At 30.1% G+C, this 27,430-nt stretch overlaps 1 protein-coding gene across 1 annotated transcript in view; it reads right to left on the minus strand.

Annotated features, from left to right (window-relative positions):
* LOC114333551 (aminopeptidase N) overlaps window positions 1-27,430 on the minus strand; it is a 136,445-nt gene that overhangs the window by 97,876 nt on the left and 11,139 nt on the right. The window contains exon 2 of the mRNA XM_028283440.1: window positions 11,260-11,459. Within this exon, the coding sequence (XP_028139241.1) occupies window positions 11,260-11,459 (200 nt within the window). The remainder of the gene's footprint in view (window positions 1-11,259; window positions 11,460-27,430) is intronic.

Below are 27,430 nucleotides of genomic sequence, written 5' to 3' on the forward strand. Positions count from 1 at the left end.
TAAAAAAAGTAAAATATTTGATACAGAAAAAACTAAAATTTGGTTATTGACCATTTTTTACGTATAGTAAGTATTTTTGGAGTTATTATCAAAAGAAAATAAAAATATCGATCATTTTAAAATTTAGAATTTTTTTTAAATTACACCTTTTTTTTCAAAAATTCTATGTTTTTATGAAATCTATGAATTTTAATTTTTGTGGAAATGGCGTATGTTTTATTTTTCACTTTTTCCTAAAAAATTCGAAAGGTTTCTCTTATTTTCATTAAACTTGCTTAATTTTAATGATATTGACTTCTTCTGAAGCTCAATTGATAGGTAATCCGAAGTGCTTTGACAAGTGTTTAACAGGTACATTTTATAAAATGCATCGTTTTCCCGTTATTTAAGCTTGAATACTTAGATTTGAGTACACGTCGAAAAAAATTTACATTCAATTACCCATAACTCAAGTTCTTTAAGTGAGAAGTGTAGGTATTAAATTTTTTATTATCTTCAATTTTGGTATTTATAACTTTTTTGTAAAAGCGTATAGTTTTTGAGTTATACGTGAAAAACTGCTTTAAGGTGATACAGTAGCGATCAACAGGTAGCCAAAACGCGTTCCAAGATTGCGGCTGTAATTTTGAATATTTTTTCGAGATATTTGGCACACGTATTCGTAATATAATAAAAAATGGCGGTACAGAGCCCAATGTGAAAAATATATTAATATGTGGAAATTACTCTGTAATTAAGTACAATATTAAAAAAACGAGCCTGTACCGCCATTAAGAAGAACAAAAAAATACACTTTCTTCAAATAAAATTTTTTATCCGATGCCTAGATTTTGTGTCATTTTGGAACTACTAATGAAATAAAAAATTTTAGTAGTTCCAAAATGACACAAAATCTAGGCATCGGATAAAAAAGTTTATTTGAAGAAAGTGTATTTTTTTGTTCTTCTTAATGGCGGTACAGGCTCTTTTTTTAATATTTTATTTAATTACAGAGTAATTTCCACATATTAATATATTTCTCAAATTGGGCTCTGTACCGCCATTCTTTATTATATTACGAATATGTGTGCCAAATATCTCGAAAAAATATTCAAAATTACAGCCGTAATCTTGGAACGCGTTTTCGCTACCTGTTGATCGCTACTGTTTCCTCTTAAAGCATGCATTTTTTTACGAAAAAATAAAATCTTTGATCCTCAACAACTCAGAAAGCATTGAATTATGTTAATAACTTTATATAACAAACTTTGCTTAGAATTTTTCCTTATATCGATTTATGGTATTATTTTTAATAAAATAATTTTCACCCCCGAGAAGGGCGGTGGCTTCCACCCCCAAGGTTAAAGCGCAAGTTTGCATCATGTCACCTGTGTTGCTTGAGGTATCTTCTAACTACTCAATTTTCATGAAAATCGATGGAGGCTCAACGAAATCAGAGGTGAAAACCTTCAGTGACTCCACTATGTGGTTATAGTTGAGTTTGAATTCCAGTATTATATAAATGCTAGAATATTCCACAGGGTGATGCGAACTTTGAGAAAAAAAAACACAGTTTGAGTCGTACACCCGGTATACAATGAAATTTTACCTGTTTAGCAAGAATATTATTACAGCGATATTGATAAAGAAAAAGGCTATATCATATAATAAAAAAAAAACAGTAAAATCTTTATAAAAGGTATATATTTAAAATCCCTAAAAAGGGCTACATCACAATCACATAAATAGTTTTCGACTGGTGTACCAGTCATCATCAGTGCTTACGTGAAGTTTACATGCTAACCACCAAGATATAATTTAACAAAAATATGAGGGTCAAAGCCCTGTAAAAGTAGTCCGTCAAGGAAACATCGGCTAAAAATGCTACCTTAAGCGTGGGTGTTTGAAATATTTTTACTAATATGTCCCAGGTAACATATGAGCTGTGATTTGACTTGTTCACATGGTGGAAGTGTGGCAGCAAGTGTGGAAGTGTGGACTTGCTGCCACACTTCCACCATGTGAACAAGTCAAATCACAGCTCAGATGTTACCTGGGACATATTAGTAAAAATATTTCAAACACCCACGCTTAAGTTAGCATTTTTAACCGACGTTTCCTTGACGGATTACTTATACAGGGCTTTAGCCCTCATATTTTTGTTAAATTATATCTTGGTGGTTAGCATGTAAGCTTCACGTAAGCACTGATGATGACTGGTAAACCAGTCGAAAACTAGTTATGTGATTGTGATGTAGCCCTTTTTAGGGATTTTAAATATATACCATTTATAAAGTATTTTACTGTTTTTTTTATTACATGGTATACAGTCAACTACAGGAAAACTTTTTCCTCCTGGATTTATATAATAAAAATTACTTAAATCGGACAACAGGTTTAGGAAATTCGAGACATCAAAAATGACCAAATATTTAAGTGGGCCGATTTCTATGCACGCAAATTTAGGTAATACGTAATAAAAATTTTATTGACTTAACGTTCTGTAATACTGTAATAAATAATGGATGTCCCAAAATTAACGCAGGATTTGAATTTGCCGCCATTTGTGCAGTAAATTGCTAACAACAACAAAACAAAAACAGTTTCACAGCAGACAGTTTAAGGCTAGTAAGAATAAGCGTTACATCAGAAAAAATATGCGTTTTCATTGTTAAAAAATATTTGAAACAATTCAAAGGTTTATTTTCGGAGAAATAAACACTTCTCTTGGGTTAACACCATTTTTTGGTTACGCCAGTATTCGTGATTAACTATTTAGATGGGAAATAAGCCACAATTAAATTGAAAAAAATAATTTTATTAACGTTTCCCAAATCGGGTTTCGTTGTCAAAATACAAAATACTACTAAATTAAACAAAAATGTTGTTGCTAAGTAAAAAAAATCTTCTAATAATTTATTTAATCTGACTCATTTATACTGGCAATTCAGACGTATATTATACATTTTAAAGTAGAAGACTTTAAAATGATATCACTAATATTTATGAGTTGCGTTCCCGGGACTACTTTACTAAAAGATAGTTCATTCGATTACATGAAATCAATCCCAACTCAAGAATATCCGTCACAAAAAAATTATAGCATGTGATCTGTCTTTAAAAAGACAACCAAATGCAACGATGACAGTACAATTCTGGCGTTAGAGATTCCATAGTAAATCACGAGGGAAAACCAGGAAAAAACCTCGTGATACTATCCCGACATCGTAAGTATTTGTTCTTACATTTAATTTACTTTCAAAAAACTAATACCAAATTCTGACTTTAATATGTTTAAATTATAAATAATTTTAATAATACATAGGTATATAATAAGTAATACTAAAATATAAAATTTGTACTAACTCGATATGTTATTGACTTACTAATCGTGGTATTTTCTTTCAATTGACTTCCTCTTTCAATATGGGTAAATTATTTTTTCAATTCATTTGTGACTTATTTCCCATATAAATAGTTAATCATAAAAAGCCACAAGGAAATAGCTTCAGAACCAGTATTCGTGGTTTACAGTGGTTGCAATCCAAACGAACGATGAATGAAAGAAGGCCCGGGCAGTCTAAAAATTGTATTTCACTACCTGTCTATTCATCAATGCAAACAATTCAACGAATTCTTAGTTCTTATACTCAGATAGGAATAAACTAATATGAAATAAAAATAAGAGACATTTTATATTTCAATTCGGTTAGAGAGGACCATAAACGCCTTTACGTACGCTTCTCCCTCCTTAGAGTGAATTAGTTTCAGTGAATGTTTGTGAACAAAATCTATGTTTGAGTAATAAAATCGGTTTCAAAACTTTATCATATTTAGTCCAGGACGCATCTGTTTTGAGATGGACGTTGAGAGGTGACTCAAATTTTTTTGCAGAAATTGCTTGAAAATAACTCAAATAATAATATTTGAGTTATCCTCCCACTCAAAATGGTCCGGAACGTTGTTTAAATAATCAAAATATCAAAATATGAAGGAACAATTCGATTTTTTTATTGGTTTTTTGATTGTAACTTTAAAAATATTCATTTCTATGAAAAGTTGTACTGACATAAAAGTTGCGTAATTAAATTTTCTACTATACAGAATTGGTTAAGAATTTAAAAACTAGTCACCCTTGTTGCAAAATAGCAATAATTGCGAAAAAAAACATACAAAGACAAGTATTCGCATTTTACGTTTTTCAACCATTTACGCTACACTTAGGACCTTCATATTTTACCCAGAAAAACTTTATGATATAGTAAAACAACACTGTAAATTTCATTAAGATCGGTTTTATAGATTTTGCAAAATAAATTTTGCAATCCAGCTTTCGCAAAAAAATAATTTTTTTTTAAATGTTTTAGGACTGAAAATAAAGCAGATAGCAAGTTGAATTTTTTTTTGCTTATATAGGGGAGTGCATTTAGATTTTCACTTCGCAAAAATCAAACAAGAAAGAATTTTTTGTAATTTCACTAAGAAATATTTAATAAACAACATATCAAAAAGTTCTACTCGAGAAGTGGGTGCTTCGTTTTTTATTAAACAAATGAACTATGAAATTAGATACTTTTTAAATAACTCCGAAAATATAAATTTTAGAAAAAAACTGAATTAACCATTGAAAAATTCAGAAAATTTTACAAAAAAAAACCTTATATAAAGATTTTTCTAAAGTTAAATCTGTAGCTTCTATAATTTTTTATTTATAACGCTAAAGTCACCCTTCTCACAAACATTGGCGCACTGTAAACTAGCGTACGCCGAAGTGCACGTGCACAATTGAGTTATCTTAATAGACCAGGGCGCATCTGTAAAAATATTAGTACATTTGGACGTTGAGAGGTGACTTACATTTTTTTGCAGAAATGGCTTAAACATAACTCAAATAATAATATTTGAGTTATCCTCCCTCTCAAAAAGGTCCGGAACATTGTTTAAATAATCAAAATGTCAAAAAATAAAGGAAAAATTCGATTTTTTTCTTGGTTTTTTGATTATAACTTTAAAAATATTTATTTCCGAGAAAAGTTGTACTGGCATAAAAGTTGCGTAAATAAATTTGCTACAATATAGAATTGGTTAAAAATTTTAAAAAATAGTCACCCTTGTTGCAAAATAGCAATAATTGCGAAAAACCATACAAAAACAAGTATTCGCATTTTACGTTTTTCAACTATTTATGGTACACTTAGGATCTTCATATTTCACCCAGAAAAACTATATGATACAGCAAAACAATACTGTAAATTTCATTAAGATCGGTTCAACAGATTTTGCAAAATAAATTTTGCAATCCAGCTTTCGCAAAAAAAATTCGTTTTTTCAAAAGGTTATAGGACTGAAAATGAAGCAGATAGCAAGTTGAATTTTTTTTTGCCTACAGAAGTGTACTGTACCTTTCATTTGGAATTTGCAAAATTAAAATCGATTAACAACCGCGGCGTCAGGATTTTTTTTAAATAAACATTGATTATTGGTGCTACGCGCAGGACTGCGGATAGTTTGCTCTGATTGGGCATTCCATTGACCTTTGATAATTATTGATACATTTTAATTTTTATTTCTTTTCGATATAAATAAATAAATTTGTTTACTGCAAAATAAAAACACATAGTCTATCCTTTGAAATAACACTTTTTTTATCAAAAACTTTCTTTGTTCATATATTTTAATTTAAAGAATAAAAGTATATTATATTTAAACATATGCAATTGTTTAAACAATATTTCACAAACAATAAAATTAGTTTGATTTTTGTGGAATTATAATATTAAAATACAACAAAATATAGAGTAAGAAAATAATATATTAACTAAAGATTGGAAGAAATTTTGGTGGAAATCAACTTGTGTGAATCGAACACCGCTGTCCTGCGCGTAGCACCAAAAATTAACGTTTATTAAAAAAATTTCCTGGCGCCGTGGTAATTAATCGATTTTAATTTTGCAAATTGCAAATGAAAGGTACAGTACACTTCTATAAGCAAAAAAAAATTAAACTTGCTATTTGCTTTATTTTCAGTCCTGCAACATTAAAAAAAAATGAATTTTTTTTGCGAAAGCTGGATTGCAAAATTTATTTTGCAAAATCTATTAAACCGATCTTAATGAAATTTACAGTGTTGTTTTACTGGGTCTCAGTGAATTCGTAACTATTTTAAGCCCCCATCCTAATTACAGGCCAACTCGTAACTCTGGCGCGCAGGTAATTCTTCGATAACCCACTAACTACCGGTGAATTAGTAACTTTCATTTTTAAGTAATGTTGATAATTTAATACCGGTATTCCAGGTATGTACCTGTAAAAATTACTTTCTTTGAAGGTGGTGTAAAAGGTATTCATCATTTATGTATTGTCTTTTGGAAGAGTTACTAGAGAAAATCCAAATAAATTTTGTGAAAATGACTGAAATTCTTGTAACAGATAACAGATTTCGTAATGAGTGCACGTGGGTGTAAGTTATTGATGGTAAATAATTTTAAATTTCAATTAAAGAAAGTGCTAAAAAGTGGAAAACATTTATGGTACTGTTCTGCATCTGGTTGCAAGGCAAACTGTTATACCGACGGAGTCATACGGCCTGCTATCATACGGCCCCTATTCTCATTTAAAAAAATCATCGATTGCGTCATCACGCCCAGATGGATGACGTCACTAGTATGATATGTGTACCAAAAAATTGGAATTTAAAAATAAAAATCGACCTATTTCGGGATTTATCTCCAGAGACGCCCATTCTCGAGAAAATGAATTTATTCCAACTCAAACGTCCTCACTGTAATTGTTTATAAGCCGAAAAATTGTTTATAACTTTAAAACAGTGCTGAGGCCGCTTAGATAATCCGATTTTAATTCTGTAAAGTGTATTAGATAGGTAGAGAGCCTCTTTATATGTGAAAAAATTAGCAAACTTCTAAATGGTCTACTTTCTGTTCAGAAAGCTTTTAAAAAATTTAAACTTTTTAAAAAAAATTTAGATTGCAAAATGATTATGCAAAACCTATCAGGTCGATTTTAATGAAATTTGGTGGACGATTTAAGTATGTTATAAGGATTTTCTATGCGAATTACGAAGGTTCTAAGTGCAATCAAAGTTGTTGCAAAACACTGAATAAAAAGAGGCCTATTTTGCCCTCTTATTTTGTATTTATTGCTATTTTTCAGAAAGGGTAATAATTTAAGACATTTTTAACTAGTGGTATATCATAAAAAATTCAATTATCTTTATTTTAATTCTATACGACTTTGCTCCAAAATGAATCGTTTTAAAGTTATAAGCAAAGAATATAGAAAAAAATTAATGTTTTTCGAAATTTTTAAATATTTTAATTTTTTTATTAATGTTCCGGGCATATTTGAGAAGAAGCGTAAGTCAATTATTATTATTGAAGTTGTCACCTAACTTTATCTAAAAAAATCCGAATGCCACCTCGCACATCCACAAATAGACGTTTTTTTACAGATCCGCCTGGTCTATACATATAATATTGTTTCAATCAAAAGAGATTTCAATTTTTGTTATTTTTTTATAGGTACATATAATACACAACATGTTTTTAAGAAAACCAAGAACCATTCGCTTACATAATAATCTATATGCCCCGTGTCCCCGTGTTGGCTTAATCCGTTACTGTTCAAATTTATTTCTTACCTTTTAACCCAGCAACTACCTGGCGTATTAGAATTAAACAATGGTTTCGAATTCACCTGTATAAAGTTGCGAGTTGGTCAGGTAGTTAAAGGTTACGAATTGGCCGGTGTACATTTTGATTTAAAAAAGTTTGTCATTAAGAGTTACGAGTTGGCGCGTGTCCGTTTTACTATATCATAAAGTTTTTTTGGGTAAAATATGAAAGTCCTAAGTGTCGCATAAATGGTTGAAAAACGTAAAATGCGAATACTTGTTTTTTTTGTGGTTTTTTCATAATTATTGCTCTTTTGCAACAAGGTTGACTATTTTTTAAATTTTTAACCAGTTCTATATTATATAAAATTTAATTACGCAACTTTTATTCTAGTACAACTTTTCTCAGAAATGAATAGTTTTAAAGTTAAAATAATAAAAAAACCAATAAAAAAATCGAATTTTTCCTTCATATTTTGACATTTTGATTATTTAAACAATGTTCCGGACTCTTTGGAGTGGGAGGATAACCCAAATATTATTATTTGAGTTATTTTCAAGCAATTTCTGCAAAAAAATTTGAGTCACCTCTCAACGTCCATTTCAAAACAGATGCGCCCTAGACTATAATGTAATTCTTTAACTGATGGATCAACTGAAATTTTACAAATTGGACATGAAAGAAGAACAATTAAGCTATCTTATGGGTATAATAAAAAGAAAAAAAATGTATGGGGATAAGTACGGTGTGGGCGGAAAGTGAAACTTACATGAATTTTGTTTAAAAATGATTTAAAAATGTGTAACTAATACAATTTTTCTTATAAAACTCTCAATTTTGCACAACTTACCTTTCAAACATCTTACTTAATGATGATTTATTTAAAAAATAATTTCAAAAATTTAATTCAAATGATACGACGTCTAAAAAATGTAATTTTTGAAAACTTCTTAGTTTTACAGAATTACCACCAATTTAACACGGTATTAGGTACTCAAGTTTGAACAGATTTATTACAGTTTTATAAGTGCTTTTTTAAAGCTTAGGATGCAATTTTTAAAATTCACTGAATTATTTGACTTTAGAAATGCAATAAACTATTTCTTTTTGAGAAAATTAAGAAAGATAACAATAATGTAATACAAAAACCGAAAATTACCAGTTAAAAAAATGTTTATACAAAGTGATCAATACTTTTTTCTGTAAAACTTACCTAAAATACATTTAATAATAAGCTTCAACAATAATAAATGTTCAACAAAAAAAAATTTTTAACTCATACAGTATGTCTGCGTAACTTGGAACCTATTGATAACTTTTTTATTATCAGTTTTACGAAAAAAGTTATTCTTTATAAAATACTCTGCATCGCATATAATCTAAGATACCACCATGAAATATCAAATTTTATTAATTATATACGAGGTATGTCAAAAAATATGAATTTCACTCAAGAGTAAAGTACCTTTATATTTCACAATATCAAAAATTGTTATAAAGAAAAGTTGTTTGGAATTAAAAAATATGTTTTAGTGTTCAACTATGTTCTTCTAATTAGAATATTGTGAATAATAAAGGCACTTAACTTTTAAGAAAAATTCATATTTTTTACATACCTCGTATAAAATTGAAAAAGTTTGGTAGCTGATGATTTTATCTTATATTTTAGACCAAATAGAGCATTTTATGAAGAATAACTTTTTTTCGTAAAATTGATAATAAAATAATTATCATAACTGTAATAAAATTATAAGTATCCGTAATTTGACAAAAAATTGAATTTTTTTTTCGATTAGAATTATATAATTGCATATTAAAACATGGTTTTTAATTTCAAACAACTTTTCATAATAGCATTTTTTGATATTCTGGAATATAAAGGTACTTTACTCTTTAACGAAATGGTTGAGTTTTATATTTTTGACTATCCAGAGCATTTTATGAAAAATAACTTTTTTTTGTAAAATCGATAATAAAAAAGTTTTCCATGTGGTTCCTAGATACGCAGACATACTGTATAATAAGAGGTTCTGTATAAGAATTTTCAAATTGCAATGCCATATTCGGATTCAGCATAATCAAAAACAAAATAGAAACATATTTGATCAAAGTAAAATGATGAATTCAACGATATTTTTAAAATTATTTATACAAAACAATTGTTATTGTTTAAACAATTAATAAACAATTAGCGGTCAAATCTGCGAGTAGAACGTTTAACTTTAACATGTATATAAACTAACAAAATAAGTTTTAGAAAAATATAAGCTTGTTTGAATTTTTCCGAAACAATGCATATTTTCGTTCTAATTGCACTCCCCTAATAGAAGTGTACTGTACCTTTCATTTGCAATTTGCAAAATTAAAATCGATTAATCACCACGGCGTTAGAATTTTTTTTAAATAAACAATAATTTTTGGTGCTACGCGCAGGACAGCGGTGTTCGATTCACACAAGTTGATTTCCACCAAAATTTCTTCCAATCTTTATCTAATATATTATTTTCTTACTCTATATTTTGTTGTATCAAACTAATTTTATTATTGTTTGTGAAATATTGTTTAAACAATTGCATATGTTTAAAAATAATGAACTTATATGCTCTAAGTTAAAATATATGAATGAAGAAAGTTTTTGTGAAAAAAAGTGTTATTTCAAAAGATAAAGTATGTGTTTTTATTTTGCAATAAACAAATTTATTTATTTATATCGAAATGTAATAAAAACTAAAGTGTATCAATCATTATCAAAGGTCATTGGAATGCCCAATCAAAGCAAAGTCCTGTGCGTAGCACCAATAATTCATGTTTATTTAAAAAAAATGCTGACACCGTGGTAGTCATACGATTTTAATTTTGCAAATTGCAAATGAAAGGTACAGTACACTTCTATACGCAAAAAAAATTTCAACTTGCTGTCTGCTTTATTTTCAGTCCTGTAACATTTTGAAAAAATGAATTTTTTTGCGAAAGCTGGATTGCAAAATTTATTTTGCAAAATCTTTTGAACCGATATTAATGAAATTTACAGTACTGTTTTACTGTATCATAAAGTTTTCTGGGTGAAATATGAAGGTCCTAAGTGGTTGAAAAACGTAAAATGCGAATACTTGTTTTTGTATGTTTTTTCGCAATTATTGCTATTTTGCAACAAGGGTGACTATTTTTTAAATTTTTAACCAATTCTATATTGTAGTAAATTTAATTACGCAACTTTTATGTCAGTACAACTTTTCTCGGAAATGAATACTTAAAGTTATAATCAAAAAACGAAGAAAAAAGTCGAATTTTTCCATTTTTTGACATTTTGATTGTTTAAACAATGTTCCGGACCTTTTTGAGAGGGAGGATAACTCAAATATTAATAGTTGAGTTATTTTCAAGCAATTTCTGCAAAAAAATATGAGTCACCTCTCAACATCCAAATGTACTAATATTTTTACAGATGTGCCCTGGTCTAATTATGGTAAATAATAATTCAGTCTCTCACCATTCGTCTATACGCATTTCAAGGTTTACCTTTCATCAGGAAGACTTCTGAAAATACTGAATTATATCGAAACGCACCGTCTAGTTGACAATTGTACCTAGTAAAATAATTTACCAAACTATGCATTGTTTATATTGGGTAATGTTGTAATGAACTTACCTTTTCACTAGTTTTTGTCGGACCATAATAATACATTAATAATACTACAATTAATAGAGAGATTAGAGCGAATACTACAAATCCTATGGCTTTTTTAGTGGTAACAAAACATCCCCCATTGCGACTATATTTCAAAATGGCTTCGTCTGAAAGGAACTCCGCCCTATTGGAGTGATATCCTCCACGACCCATTTCTGAATCTGGAACAAAATATAATTATTATAACTAAAGAGTTGTTGATTCGGAAATTTAATGCTAAATAATTATATTGTGTGGCTTGTTTTTAAACGGATAAATATCAGTTTTCAAAATACAGTTAACTTCCGATATTTTCATAATACGAGGGCTATCCAGAAATTTATTTACGCTTTCGTGCGTTATATCTTAGTATCGTGCCGTTCCTCCGTTCAGTAGCTGTCCAGCCGTGCTAGCACGAGTTTATTGTTTCTTGTGGTGCGATAAAACGGTTCTTGTTGACTAAAAACAACAAACCAATTGAAATTAATCGCGAATTTTATGCTGTTTATGGGAAACATAAGATCAACGAAGGTATAGTGCATCAATGGTGCATTAAATTCAAAAATAGCCGAACTTGTACACTATGAAGAACGAAGTGGACGGCCAAGCATTGTGACTGATGAACTTGTCTTTTCAATTTAAGTGGGAGATGTTTCCTCATCCGCCGTATAGTCCGGATCTTGCACCTAGCGATTACCACCTGTTTCGAGAAATCAAAACCTCGCTTGCAACGCAGCGCTTTGATGAAGATGCAGAGCTACGTTGAACACCTGGTTTAAGTCTCAGGTGGCAGAATTTTAAGACAATGGTATTTCAAAGCTCGTTTATCGCTATTATAAGTGCCTGAATTTGTTGGGAGATTATGTAGAAAAATAGTATTTGAGCGTCTCTTTGAAATGTATATAATAAAATATTTTTTTGTATTATTTTTTTTTTCTATTAAAAACGTAACCTACTTTGGATAGCCTGCGTATATTGCCTAAAAACTCTAGAAGATGAGGCCCATCCTAGGCACCAAGTGCCTCGGAGACCATCGTCGTTATGATCGTGTTCAGCAAGCCCAAAAACTCTCGTGTAGCAAAACTGAACTCATTTAGGTCAATACTTATTTCCGAATTACAAATTTAGCATTTTTCATCACTTTGAAATGCATTTTGGAAAATGCATTTTCTTTGTTGCAATGCTGTTGTTGTTGTTTGTTGCAGAATGCAATTTTCATTTCGATCATTTTTCTTCACAAATGTTCCTAAGATTGAGCTTTAGATTCATCCAAGTCTTTTGGAAATTATTCTTAGATAATACTGTAGTGATGTATATTTTTTAAACTCTGGTAACGTACATTAGAATATATTTTAAATAAACACAGTTTGTGGTAGGGGAGCCCAAGCGGGGATTTTTGCAGTTACTCGAGCGTGTCAGATTATTACATAGGGAGAAACCTTGTACCCAGAAAATGTACCTCTACCATATATTGGCTCTTAATGCAGGGGAGTTCATTAAGGGGTGCCGAAAAAAATCTATCCTTAGAAAAACTCGAAATCGTCAGATTAAGATAAGGTAAGTTAAGTACATGCAGAACAATGTATATTTCAAAAATCTGACGATTTGAGTGGGGCGTAAGGAAATGGGTGAGTCCCAAAGTTTCACAAGAAAAAACCAAATATTTCGCAAAATGAATGACAGATCAAAAAACTAAAATACACGTACTCAATATTTTTCTAAAATTTATCGAATGATACCAAACACGACTTCCCACGGAGAGAAGTGGGGACTGTGGGGAGTAAATTTAATATTTTAAATACGAATCCCGCGATATTTCGCGAAATGAACATCAGATCGAAAAACTGAAAAATACACTTATTCAATATTTTTGAAAAATCTATCGAATGGCACCAAAGACGACCCCCCACGGAGGTGGGGTTGGAGTTTACTTTAAAATCTTAAATGGGACCCCCTTTTTTATTGCAGATTTGGATTCCTTACGTAAAAATAAATAACTTTTATCCGAGAATTTTTTTCAAATTATGAATAGATGGCGCTATAATCTAAAAAAAAACGATTGTTGGAAATGGAAAATTAAATTAAAAATGGATAAGTCCCCACTAAAATGGAAAACTATACTTAACTTTTTTGATTTTAGGACCTACTCTTCACAACCCAATAGGTCCCCAAAGCGCTCGAGTAGCATACTTTGCTCCCCTACCATTATTATTTAATAAAATTTGGCACAATACTCAAGGCATAACTCTACTATGAAAAGTTTACTTTTGAGAGGATATGGAACTTGCACAATTTTGTTTTATTACATAATAATGTTGTTTCGTTTAAAATAGCCCCATAAATGACCCTTTTGGAGTGTAATTTTCAGGGGCAACTCCGAATTGCATGAAAATTTGGATTTAGGTTCTACTTACCCTCCACTTAAAAGTTGAATTTGTGCCGTTGGTTGCTTTTACTTGTGGGGTGACGGTCACCCCTCCTTGGAGGTGAAAAACCCCTGGAAATGGATAAATTGACAGATTATAAGCAACTTTTGTTTTATAAAGTTTTTTTATGTAAGTCAATACTTTTCGAGTTATTCGCGATTGAAAATGTTGGTTTTCGACAAAAAAAAAACTACGTTTTCAGACGGTTTTTAGCATATAACTGAAAAAGTAAATATTTTCTTGAAAAAAGTTTTCTTAGTAAAAGTGTAGCTTATAAAGAAATGAAAAAAAAATGGTGTAACAGTAAAGTCTATAAATGGATTAAAAGCTAAGTTATAGCTCAATAAAAATACGTTCTTATTCGTCTAATTCCAAATCGAATAATTCAACGTGAAATCACCCAAAAATTAAGCACTTTTCGGGAAAAGCTTATTAACATTTTAAAAGTATTTAAAAAAGCTTTAAGTACATTTGTTTTCTAAAAATGTTTCTAGCATCAAAAGTAAACGAGTTACAATGAAAAAAACAAGTTGGCCCCTTTTTTTGTAAAAAAAAAATTGTGAAAATCTCTCTATATTTAGTACCCTAAATAGAATTAATCGTTACCGCTTTACCATTGACTTTAACTGTATGTGTATTGTTTATATATTCTGTAAATTTGATTGGTTTAAAGTGTTTATTTTGAAAATAAATTGGTATTATAGTAAAAAAAATTTTTGAAAAATTTCCTTTTTTTAAAATAACTTAAAAAGTATTAGTGATAAGAAAAATCTTGAAGAGTAAAAAATGTAGGTTTTGCTAAGTATTATAAGTACTGTAAATGTAGGTAGTACTATAAAAAATGTAAGTGCTATAAATGTAGGTTTTGCTAGTTTCATTTTGTTTTTCCGTAAGACAAGAATTAGTTATGATATCGCTGTTCAAAATTTGCATACACTTGTGATTAGTGACACGTTCAAGTTTTTTCAACTAGTCCCCTTTCCAAAAAAAAAAACACTTTAAACCGGTTAAACTGACAGATAATATAAAAATTGATAAGTAAATTTTTTGTAAAGCGGTAACGATTAATTTCATTTTGGGGAGCTAAACACGGGGAGATTTTCATGATTTTTGTACCAAAAAAAGGGGGTTAACTTTATTTAGAGCGTAACTCGCTTATTTTTAATGCTAGAAACTTTTATAAACAATTAAAATAAAGCTTTTCTTAACCGTCCGTTAGTTGCTATCAGTGTCATACACCAACGACAGAATTATTCATTAGGGATTTACAAAATAACTGTTTTTTTCTATCGCCACTTTATGTACCTCTTCCTATCAACTAACCTCGTGTTAGTGTACATTCTTACCTACTTGGGTACAGTTGTGCGAGCTTTATAGCTATTTTCGTTGCAAGACTCCGTAGCGACTAACGGTGTGGTTATTACTTTATTGGCATAACTTGCAGTTCAGGTAAATATTTAGCATCTTATTATTGCATTTTACCGGTAAGTTTTGGTCAAGTCTTATTTATAGATTTCCATTGAAGCCGAACAAAAACGTTGGAATGGAATTATGGGAAATGGTTCCTAGCGACGATGAAAATTATTTTAACGATGAGGGAAGTGAAAATGAAAGTGGTTTTTCATTTTATATCTGTTGTTTTACAATAAAACATTTTCAAAAATATTTTTCAGTCATTCCTAAACATAATATAAAATATTTGTAAGAATTTTATAACAATAACTATTTTTTTTTAAATTGTCGGTCTCTGACACCGTAGCGACTCTTGATGCTCCGTTTATCCTAGCGACTAACGGAGGGTTAAACACTTTACAAAAGTTTAAATGGGGGTTTCCCAAAAAGTGCTTAATTTTTCGGTGATTTCACCTTGAAATATTCGATTTGGAATTAGACGAATAAGAACGTATTTTTCATGAGATACAACTTTGGTTTTACTCAATTTATAGACTTTACTGCAACACCTTTTTTTTGGTTTTTTATAAGCTATACTTTTGCTTAAGATATTTTTTTCCATAAAATATTTACTTTTTGATTTATTTGCGAAAAGCCGTCTGAAAATCTAGTTTTTTTGTCGAAAAATAAACATTTTCAATCGCAAATAACTCGACAAGTAAAAAAATCTAAGTTTTCAATCTAATAGCACATAAAACAACATCCAAAAATGTTATTCCACATCCTACCAGACCGAAAACAATGGGAACCTTCTGAGAAGGGAGGTGTTACCAGAGAAGGTTCCCATTGTTTTCGGTCTGGTATGATGTGGAATAACATTTTTGGATGTTGTTTTATGTGCTATTAGATTGAAAACTTAGTTTTTTGATAGAAGTTGCTGCTAGGGCATCCATTCCATTTCGTTCGTTGCAATCCGTGACTGCGCGCCGGGGTTTGTCCTAGTTGGGTCAGAGAGAGCAGCACATGTGCCTCCTGATGAGAGACTAATAAGTTTCGAAACCGGTAGAGGTGCTTGCTGCACTCTCTGATTGAACTGGATTAATGATGCGGCTGTAGTTTCATCTTGCAACGAAATTGAAAATGGTTATTCATTTTTAACTCGAAAAGTATTGACTTACGTAAAAACTCTACAGAACGAAAGTTGCTTAAAATCAGTCAGTTTATCCACTTTCGGTTTTATCTTGAACATAAAAGCCCCCCAAGTAAAAGCAACCAACGGCACAATTTCAACTTTGAAGTGGAGGGTAAGTAGAATCAGTAGAACCTAAATCCAAATTTTCATGCAATTCGATGTTGCCCCTGAAAATTACACGGTATCGCCGTATTTCCCGTTCATTTACTGGGCTAAAAATAAGATTTCCAAAATTTCACGCCTCAAAACCGCATAATAATTTAAAAGCATCATTGCATACCTATGCTTTCCTGACGAGAACAAAAGAGTTCGAAATGGTCCATAGAAAGATGGTAATGATCTCTGAATTGAAATTAAATATAATGCCTTTTATTTAAAAGTATAAATAGTATAAAAAAATATATATAGTATAAATATATAATAGTATAATAAAATAGTAAAAAAAAAGTATAAAAGTATAAATTTAAAATCTTCTATGTATTTAAATAATTTCCAACGATCTAAAAAGCGCGCGAACCTTTGTGACGTCATATTAGTATCTTTTGTATGACATTTCTAAAGTCTCATTTAAAATTACATACAAGTTTGCTTACTTTTGATTGCAACACAGTTTTTGAAGAGATAGTATTGAATTGTGTGTGTTTTTACTATTTTACTAGGGAAAATAAAAGTAAATGCTATGAAAGTGTTGTTCAACACCATTCTGTTAAAGCACAACCATGGAAATCCCAAATAAAATATTAATTAGATTTCCAGTCTATAAGAAACGGAGTTTAATAAAGTAGTTACAAAGACACTAAAGACATTTTAGTTCATTCTTAAGGTCTTCATGGATGCGAAACTTAATTCTAATGCAAGTATCTGTTGTTTTAATGTAATATCTGTTGTCTGTTTAATAGTTTTTTAATAAATCAAGTGTATTTTGTACAAAATGAACATAGAACTTTTGAATAGAGAATGTATATAGACGTAAAAGATAAAAATAATGAACCATACAGAAGTAAAAACTTCTTTTGTATATTGGTATAAAAAGTTTTATTAAAAAACATAAAAGTCCTCCAAAAGGATTTGCAAACGTTTTCAATCTGAATCAGATCATCCTCAGTGCGTTCTGCTTCGTAAAAGAAACTAGCAACTTTTTGAAAAAGGTTACATCGATATTAATGGTTTACATAATAATTAAGTGATATTTGTAGCGACTCCAAGTCGATGTTACAAGATGAAATGTGCTAGGAGTGCTCAAAGGGCAACATGGTTCCCTGCTCGTTAAGAACTTGTGGTTCTTGCCAGTTCAATGGACACAGACCATCCATTGAACTGGCAAGAACCACAAGTTCTTAACTAGCAGGGAACCATGTTACCCTTTGAGCATTCCTAGCACATTTCATCTTGTAACATCGACTTGGAGTCGCTACAAATATCACTTAATTATTATGTAAACCATTAATATCGATGTAACCTTTTTCAAAAAGTTGCTAGTTTCTTTTACGAAGCAGAACGCACTGAGGATGATCTGATTCAGATTGAAAACGTTTTGCAAATCCTTTTGGAGGACTTTTATGTTTTATAATAAAACTTTTTATACCAATATACAAAAGAAGTTTTTACTTCTGTATGGTTTTTTAACTATGGTATACAGCCAGCTACGGGGACTTTCCCATTGATTTTGTTATAAAAATAATGATTTAGGTAATATACATATATAATCGATGATCCGCTTATACCGTCAGGTTCGAGGTGTCTTCTTTACTCGTTATTCTCTACGAACTTACGCCACTTTTTTCGGTCCCTAGCTAATTCTTTGGCTTCCTGCCAATATTTTCCTCTATTCTGAAATATTTTCATCACACTTGTATTCCACGTTTTCCTTGGTCGGCCTCTCCTGTTTTTCTCTATCGGTCTCGCTTCCCATGTCATTTTCTGTCGTCGTTCATTCTAAATAAGTGCCCAGTCCATTTTAATTTCTTTTCATGGATTTTTCCTTTAATGATTTTACTTTTAATTGTCTTGTAATATCTTCGCTACGCCTTTTATCGGTTCTCCTAGCTCCCACGACTTTTCTTAAATACCTCATTTCGGCGGCTTGCAATCTCTTTTCTTGTCTGCTCCATATGTAGTGATAGGTACGTAAATTGTTTTAAATATTATTATTTTGCTTTTCCTAGTTATTTCTTTTTTATCTATATCTATATAAATTTACTTCTTGTGGCTGCTTTTATCCTATTTCCAATTTCGTCTTCTTGTGTCCCCTTCTTATTTAAAATTATTCCAAAGTATTTAAATGTATCTACCTGTTCTATATTTTTGCCTTGGATTTCAATATTTAGCTTAACATCTTTCTTGGATATTGCCATTACTTTTGTTTTTTCCATATTAATTATTAGATTGTAATTTTTTAATTCTGCCTCCCAGATTCTTATGTTCTCCTCCAGAGCTTTTTCAGTTTTTGTCACAATAACAATATCATCTGCAAATACACAGGCTTCGATTTTTATTTGTTGTAGGTTTCTGTATCCTATGGTATAATTTTTTGTTTTTGGCCAGCACTTTTTAATTACTTCGTCTATTACACAGATAAACAGTAGGGGGCTCAATACCCGTCTTTGTCTGACTCCGTCGTTATTCGTAAATTTGCTGGAAATAAGATTGCCTGTTCTTACCTGATTTATGGTATTGCAATACAAACTCTGAATTGTGGTTATCAGTTCAATATCCACTTCCTTATTTGTCAAGCTTTGCCATATTCCCTCTCTGCTCACCATGTCAAAAGCTTTTTTCATATCTAGGAAATTTTAGGTAATATATAATATCAATTCTGTGAAAAATATTCATCCTTTTGAAAATATGTGGCCACCTGGCAACCATAAACATATTTACAATGGGTAAGTTATCAGACTACCCTTTAGAAAAATTCTGCTAAGTCATTTTAAAAAAATCAACTATTACCCCAGATTTCGGTGAACCTCCATCGATTTTCATTAAAATTAGTCAGTGGTTAGAGGATACCCCAAGAAACAAAAGTGACATGGTCCCAACTTGTGTTTTTACTTTTACCCTGGGAGTGCATGCAACTCCTTCCCGGAGGTGAAAACTATTTTATTAAATAATTACACTTTTATAAAAAAGAACTTTTTTATAATACTTAAAACCTTTTTATTATTTATAGGCAAGAATATTAAATAATTTAACGATAAACGATTTAACGATAACATGCTTAAAATTCCAAAAATTACACTCTAATAAAAAAGTACTTTTTCTACGACCGTTTAGTAATGTGCTCATTATTCGCTATTTTTGAATATATAATAATACCTATTACTTTACCCGTGAGTAATAATTCATTACTCATGGGCTGAAGTTACTCACGGGTCATTACTCACGGGCTGAAGTTAGGTTCAAGTGGCGAATATCACTTTTAATATTACTCTTATATAAACTGCAAATAAATTTACTTACAATAAAATTACTTACAATAAAATTACTTACAATAAAATTACTTGTTTATTTAACAAAATAATTATTGTAATTATTTATATCAATAATTAACCTCGACAATTTTTTAAAGGATTTTTAACTGTAACAATGCGTCCGTATATTTTTTACTTTTATACTTTGTTTACTATTATGAATTTTGACGTTTACCATTTTCAATGACAGTGACGTTAGCGTATTTGCTGTGTTTATTGGAATTTAAAACTTATATTGTGTTTATTTTATAAAGTTATCTTGTGATATATATTTTAAGTATAACATATTATAATATAGTAATATTCTTATATTATATATAGTTAAATATAAATGTGCATTATAACTTTTTAAATACGTCCATCGACAATAGCCATTTCCTGTCTATTACAGTGACAGGAGGTACAAATTTATACTTATAATTTTTCGGAAATGAATATAACTTGAATTGACTATTTATTTCTTGTTGTGTATTTTACAATAGGTACATATAAAGACAGCATTGCTAATTAATAGTAAGCAACCAATTAGGTATTCAGCCGTGTACTATTGGTAAACAAAATTTATTTTTGTAAATTATAATTTTAATGTCGAGTAGTTGATAATTATATTTTTTTACTAATTAAAATAAATAAGGTCGTAGAAAAAGTATAGTATTCTACTTGCATGTAATGGCTATTACTCACTCTGATGAATTACGACACTCACCTACGGCTCGTGTCGCAAACTTCATCATCGTGAGTAATAGCCATCATTACATGCTCGTTGAATAATATACTATTTTATAATATCACGGTTTTGTTATTGTACATATAGGACACAACATGTTTGGAAATAATAATTAACTTATATAATATGATTTTTTAGTAGGTGTATTATAAATACAGGTGTATAGTAAAAGACACGCAACAGCAGGGTTCCAACTGGGGACCTCTCGATCTGCAGTCTAATGCCACTGAGGCAACATCAATTTGTAGATCAGTGGCGGCTCGTCAGGGTCGGCAGTGCCGACCCACACATTTATGGACACTTTATAGCTTTTTTAAATATTTAATTTAATCGGAGTTCATGATATTCGTTTCTGTGAAATAAAAAATATATATGTGAGATAATACAGACTAAATTTTATTCACTGTTTTTAAAAGACTCCGATCCCGATACGTTAGTTAAGTGATCCCTGTGCGCTGTGCGTAAGAGACTTTTCAAATTAATGATCCTATAGCCATGCACCCGCACCCGATTGGGATTGTGTGAATTCTTATTATAAAGCCCGGCACGGCATGCCGTCCCCAGATCGAGGATTTGCTATATAATAAGAAGCTATGGAATATTGGCCGATAGGCAACCAATTATACATTCTCCGTACTTATTTGAATGGCAAGTACGGCAGCGGATACCTCTGCCGAGGCCGAGCGGTGATCTGCAAACGACAGAAAGGCACGTACGTAGCCACGTATTGCCTTGCTAGCGCGCCCGGGAAAATTATGAAATAGGTACCTAAGTAGTTTTACGTCGTTTAATTATTAATATTATTATTGATATTGTAATTCTTTTAAGTTGTTAGGAATTACCATTTAGGGGACAGGATGTATCGAAGCATTCGTTAAATCAAGTTAATTATAGAGAACAAATAAAATTGTTTAACAAATACGATCTGGAATTTTCTAATTTATTTTCCGACTCGAAGAATATACCGGCGTACCTAAAACAGCACAGAATGAAAGAATCAATTAGTAGTTACATTTTGATCCTTTTCGGTAGAAGTAGACGAAACTACTGATAGAGGTAACATGTCATTCACAAGTATCAATAATTGTTCTTCGATACGCGTTACATCTAAATTTATGAGAGGTTGTTAGGTTTTCAGACGTGAGTAGAAGCCATAAGACAGAATATATTTTTGGTGTTTTAATTTAAAGGATAGATTAAATTTTTTGATATCAAAAATAAATTGGTAAGGCAAATTTATGACGGGGCTGTCTTGATGTCCAGTGAATTGTATGGTCTCCGGACAAAAGTTAAAACAGTTGCACCAGGCAAAACTATTATTTACTCACTGTTATAAGTCATTGACCTCTTTGACTATTCAAAATTTAAAAGTTACGCCAAAGAATTTTCAAAATATCTATTAGACAAGTTCATTAAAAAATATCCATCATTTTTTAATCAAATAAAATAAGAAAATGAATTAACAGTTTTATATTCTGATCCAAATATTTTCGGAAGGTGGGATAAGTTACAGACTATGTATAATTTTATACACTGCAATTCATTAGGTACAACAAACTGTTCCCGAAATTAATAAATTATTGTGCTCAAATGTGGGCAAATTCTGTCTCAAATGAACGGGATTTCTCTTGTCTCAAAAGAGTTAAAACGTATTGTCGAAACACCATGAAACAGGAGAGAATGTCAAACTTGTCTCAAATGTCGATAGAAAAAAACTTTTAAAATCCCTCCAAAACAATAATAAATTTTACAATTACATACATTATAACCCATTTTGCTACTTCGAAACAACATAGACTAGAGTTAATTCATAAACAGGTATAGTTTCTAAATTTATAGGAAAAAAACAAAAAAAAACAAAAAAAAAATAAAAAAAAACAAAAACCAAAGATCTCCTATGAAATTGAAGCCTTTGGAGACAAAACCTTGCCGACCCTGTCCCTAAAGCCAAGAGCCGCCTTGCGGTACTTTAAAATATCATTGCATTAGTCACATTTTTAAAATAGTTTCAAATAAAAAAAAAATCGATTTATCCATACAGTGTGATTGGTCAGTGGGGTAAAGCTTTGTAAATCCGTTATAAGTAATATAATAAAAGTTAATAACAAAAATTGTAGCCAACTTTGATTACAGATTGATAATCAGCAATCGTAAATTGTAAGTTTTAGACAATTATTCAGTCATGGCTTACCTAAAATTTGGAAAGATTTAGACCCCTATTTATTAAAAATTTTGTTCTGAAAATGACATTACCTCGAAAACTAATAAATTTACGCAGAGGGAATGTTATACAAAAATTATAATATGGTAATGGTACTTTTCGATAATGATATAAAATACAGGGTGCTCTATTTAAAATTACTGAGAAAATAATGTACTTGCGTTTTGACTCACCCTGTATTCAATATAAAGAAAATTAGCAAAACAACCATTTTCGAAAATTTTGACAATAAATAAAAAATATGACGTCAATAAACCATTGACCTTGTGCTGGCTTTTATTTATACAGGTAGTTAAACTTGTTACGATTTTCATATAAAATTGGATATAACTTTGTAAATACCCCGTTGAACATACCAAACCTTTATATTTTTGTAATCGAAAAGTTACGAATATTTCGAATATAAAATAAAATACAGGGGGTTCTATTTAAAAAAAACATAAGTTTGGTCTGCCACTATGTTATCGAACACCCTGTAACATTCTAACTAATTTTGTAATGTGAAGCTCAAAGTTCGCTACAATTTTTGTTATTAAGTTTTATCGCTATACATTACTATAACGGATCTACGGAGCTTCACCCCACTAATTATTAATCACCTTGTATAATAGCAGTAAACTATTGCATTGTTAGCTAGTTCTACGGTATCCTGAAAATTTCAGGTGTCTAGGTAGCCTAGAACTATTTTTAAAATGAATTATAAAATTTGCGGAGTCCGTGACACCAACCAAGCCAAGTATATAAAAAGGTTTTAAAATAACGCCATAAATTATTTATTATTATCTATTATTATCTATTATAGAATTAGGGAAAAATTTTAAGCATAATTTGCTATATAAAATTATTATTAACATAAATCAATGCTTTCTGTGTTATTATATTATCAAAGATTTTAATTTTTCGTGAAAAAAAAATGCACTTAAAAAATTCCATAAAAAGGTTTTACAAAAAGTTATCATTACCAAAATTCAAGTCAATAAAAAATCGAATAACTTTTTTAGTTGAAAAACCTTTAATATTAATTCAAAGTGAGTCATAGGTAATTTTAACTAAGGTCAACTAATAAAGTATTTAATCTTAAATAACGGGAAAACGATGAATTTTATAAAATATGCTTACTAATCACTTGTCAAAGTACTCAAAAATACTTATCAAATAAACGCCAGAAGAAGTTGACAACATCAAAATTTATGCTCCAATTTTTTTAGAATAACTATTATATCGAGTATTTTTGGAGATATTATTAAAAAGAAATTTAATTTACGAAAATTTGAAAAAAATTATATTTTTAAATCATATTTTTTCTTTCAAAAATAGGTTTTCTGAACCAGTCAAAATGTGTGAAGTCATTACTTACGCTAAAGTAAAGAAAGTCTTGTAGGGATTATTATAAATTTTAATTTTTGTGTAAATGTATGTTTTATTTTTCACTTTTTTTTTTAATTCGAAAGGGTCTCTCTATTTTCATCATAACTTGCTTAATTTTGGTGCTATTTACTTCTTCAGGAGTTCATTTCATAGGTATTTCTGAGTACTTTGATAAGTGTTTAGTTTATATTTTATAAAATGCATCGTTTTCCCATTATTTAAGCTTGAATGTGTACTTAGATTTGAACACTCGCCGAAAAAAAAAAAAAATACATTCAATTACCTATAACTCACTTTAAATAAATACTAAAAGGTTTTTCAAATAAGGAATTTATTCGATTATTTGTTTACTTCAATTTGGCTAATTATAACTTTTTTGTAAAAACTTATAGTTTTTGAATTATTTATGATAAACCACTATAAAACATGCATTTATTTCACAAAAAATTAAAATATTTTATCTTTAATAACTAAAAATGTATTGATTTATTTTATTAACTAGATATACCAAATTTTGTTGAGAATCTGTCCCTCTATCGATTTCTGGGGTATTCACCCCAGGGTAAAAGCGCAAGTTGGTCACCTTTTCTTTCTTAAAGTATTCTCTAACCACTTACTAATTTTCATGAAAATCGAGGGAGGTTTATCTTCTTACTAATAATAGAATCACGTAGAGCAGTTTTTGACAATTATTGTCACAATTCACAGTGTAAACATTGAAAAGCCATTGTTTTTTATCGCAAGTAACAATTTTGTACGTGTTTTAAACTGTACTCGATCGATAATTATTTAGCGGAACTTATTATAGTTATTGTATAAGAAAAACATGTAAAAACACCTGCGATTTTTTAATATAGACAATACTTATAATAGTCGTTTAATAGTTATTTATGATATAAGTAAGTACACGTTTAAGGCACGCATATGAAAGTTTGCAGAATGAGCGATAGCGAGTTCTGCAATTCACATGAGTGCCTTAAAAATGTACTTTTTAACACGCATATCATCCAATATTTTTTCTACAAACGTAATTACAGGACAATATCTACAAAAACTTTTACTTGAACTTGACTGACATTCCAATTTTATATTTTTTTGACATTACATCAAAATTGCATATACGGTCAATACGAACTGCAGTGCCTTAAAAATATTTTAAAGCACTAGTGCCTTAAAGTAGCATTTTTAACACGGTTGTAGAAAAAAATAATTACGAAAATTGTAAGTATAATATCTCAATTATTAGAGTTGTAGACGATTTTTATCATAAGTTTAAGTTTAAGGCCATTAATGTTATCATACAAGAACAAATGAGACAGGTAGGATGATAAAAAACTGGTTATATTATATTTTCATTGACAAAAAACAGATCTCAGTCAATAACTATACTTCCAGTCGGAAAAATGAAAGAATACCCATGAACGAACATATAAAACACGCTGTATTTTCCTGTCACCGTGTCACAAAGAAAATTGTCCAGTGCAAGTACATGTAACAATAATAATTATTACATGTATTTGCGCTGGGCAATTTTTTGTCTGACACGGTGAGAGGAAAATACAGAGTGTTTTATATGTTCGTTCATGGGTATTCTTTCATTTTTCATCCTTCAAAACACCTTTATTCCAATTTTCATGATTCTGTTGCCTTTACTTCTCGAGATATTTCTAATAGGCCAGTTATCTGCCTCACCCTATATAAACTGCTCGTCAAAAGTTAGGGATATAGAAAATTCTGCTGATTTTCATAGTTGATTTTTTCGTGAACAGACGGATTCCGCTATTTTTTTTATTTTAGCATTTTCTTTTGTATTTACACAGTTGTGGAAAGGTTTACTCAAACTTATTTTTTGTACTTATACCGAGTGGAAGAAAAAAATATGTTTTTCTTGTGTTAAGTTTGAGACACCCTGTAGGGAGAAAGAGGTACAAATGTGAGTATACATCAAAATAATATTGTAGTCTTATGTTTTGTGAACATACTGTTGTTTGAATGTGCCTGATATCTTTAGAAACAAAAAAAATAGACGGTTTTGTAATTTAACATGTGTTTTAACCGAAACAAAAGTTTGAGACACCTTGTAGGGAGAAAATGGCACAAAGGTGAGTATACCCCGATACTGTGTTGTAGTCTCATATTTTTGAATATTTTATTTTTTTAATTTCTCTGATATCTTTAATAACAAAGAAACTAGACGGTATTGCTCTTTAATATGTTTTTCTATGTTTCACATGTGTGATGTGACGCATGTCGTCAGTTAAAACACATATTAAAGAGTAATATCGACTAGTTTTTTTGTTATTAAAGATATCAGAGAAATTAAAAAAATAAAATATTCACAAAGTATGACACTACAACAAAATGTCGAGGTATACTCATCTTTGTACCTTTTTTTTGATATCAGGGACATTCAAAAAACAAAGTGTTCACAAAACATAAGACTACAATACGATTTCGATATATACTCCCATTTGTACCTCGTCCTTCCTACAGGGTGTCTCAAACTTAACATAAGAAAAACATTTCTTTTCTTCCACCCGGTATAAGTACAAAAAAAAGTTTGAGTAAACCTTTGCATGACTGTGTAAATACTAAAGAAAAGTCTAAAATAATAAAAAAAATAGCGGAATCCTTTAATCTGTTCACGAAAAAATCTACTATAAAAATTCAGCAGAATTTTCTATATCCCTAACTTTTGACGAGCAGTTTATCTGTCTGTTTGGTTCATATATTATTATAATACAGCTTGTCAAATATAAAGTCTGAAATATTGCCTGTTTGCCTATGGATATGGGATGACCGTCCAGATTTACTAATTCTAACAGGCGAAATGATTAGTGTTCTATAGACTTATAAACTCGATAATTGTAGACTTTTGGAGTAGTTCATCAGTAAGAGGTTTGTCTTTTTTCTTCTTATGTTAGGCCTCTTGACCTGTTCTTAACCAATTTTGAGCTTAATTTATAGCTGTTATGTTGACTGCCAGCTATCTCGCCACCTTTTAAAGGACCTTTCTATTGGTATATTGCCCGTCGGATTTGAATCTCTGGCTAATATACGGGGTGTTAGGTTATCTCATAACTATGTGGGCGGAAGCGAGAGGGAGGGGAATGCCTACGTCACTCGTACGACAAAGTCAAGTTTGACAGTTGTATGTGGTTATATTTCCATTATTTCCGTATATTTTTGTGGAATTTTCTTATAATATCGTTTATTTGTTTAATATTTGTTGAGTTTTTAAGCATATAAGGACTATATTACTATAATTACTTATTTGGCCCTATACAAAGGCAGTAATGACTTGTGAAGTGTGTTTTCGTAACCGTGTAAGGTTAGTTTAACAATTATAATCAATGAACT

The sequence above is a fragment of the Diabrotica virgifera genome, chromosome 6 (genome assembly GCF_917563875.1).
Source record: "Diabrotica virgifera virgifera chromosome 6, PGI_DIABVI_V3a".
NCBI classification, from domain to species: Eukaryota; Metazoa; Arthropoda; class Insecta; order Coleoptera; family Chrysomelidae; genus Diabrotica; species Diabrotica virgifera.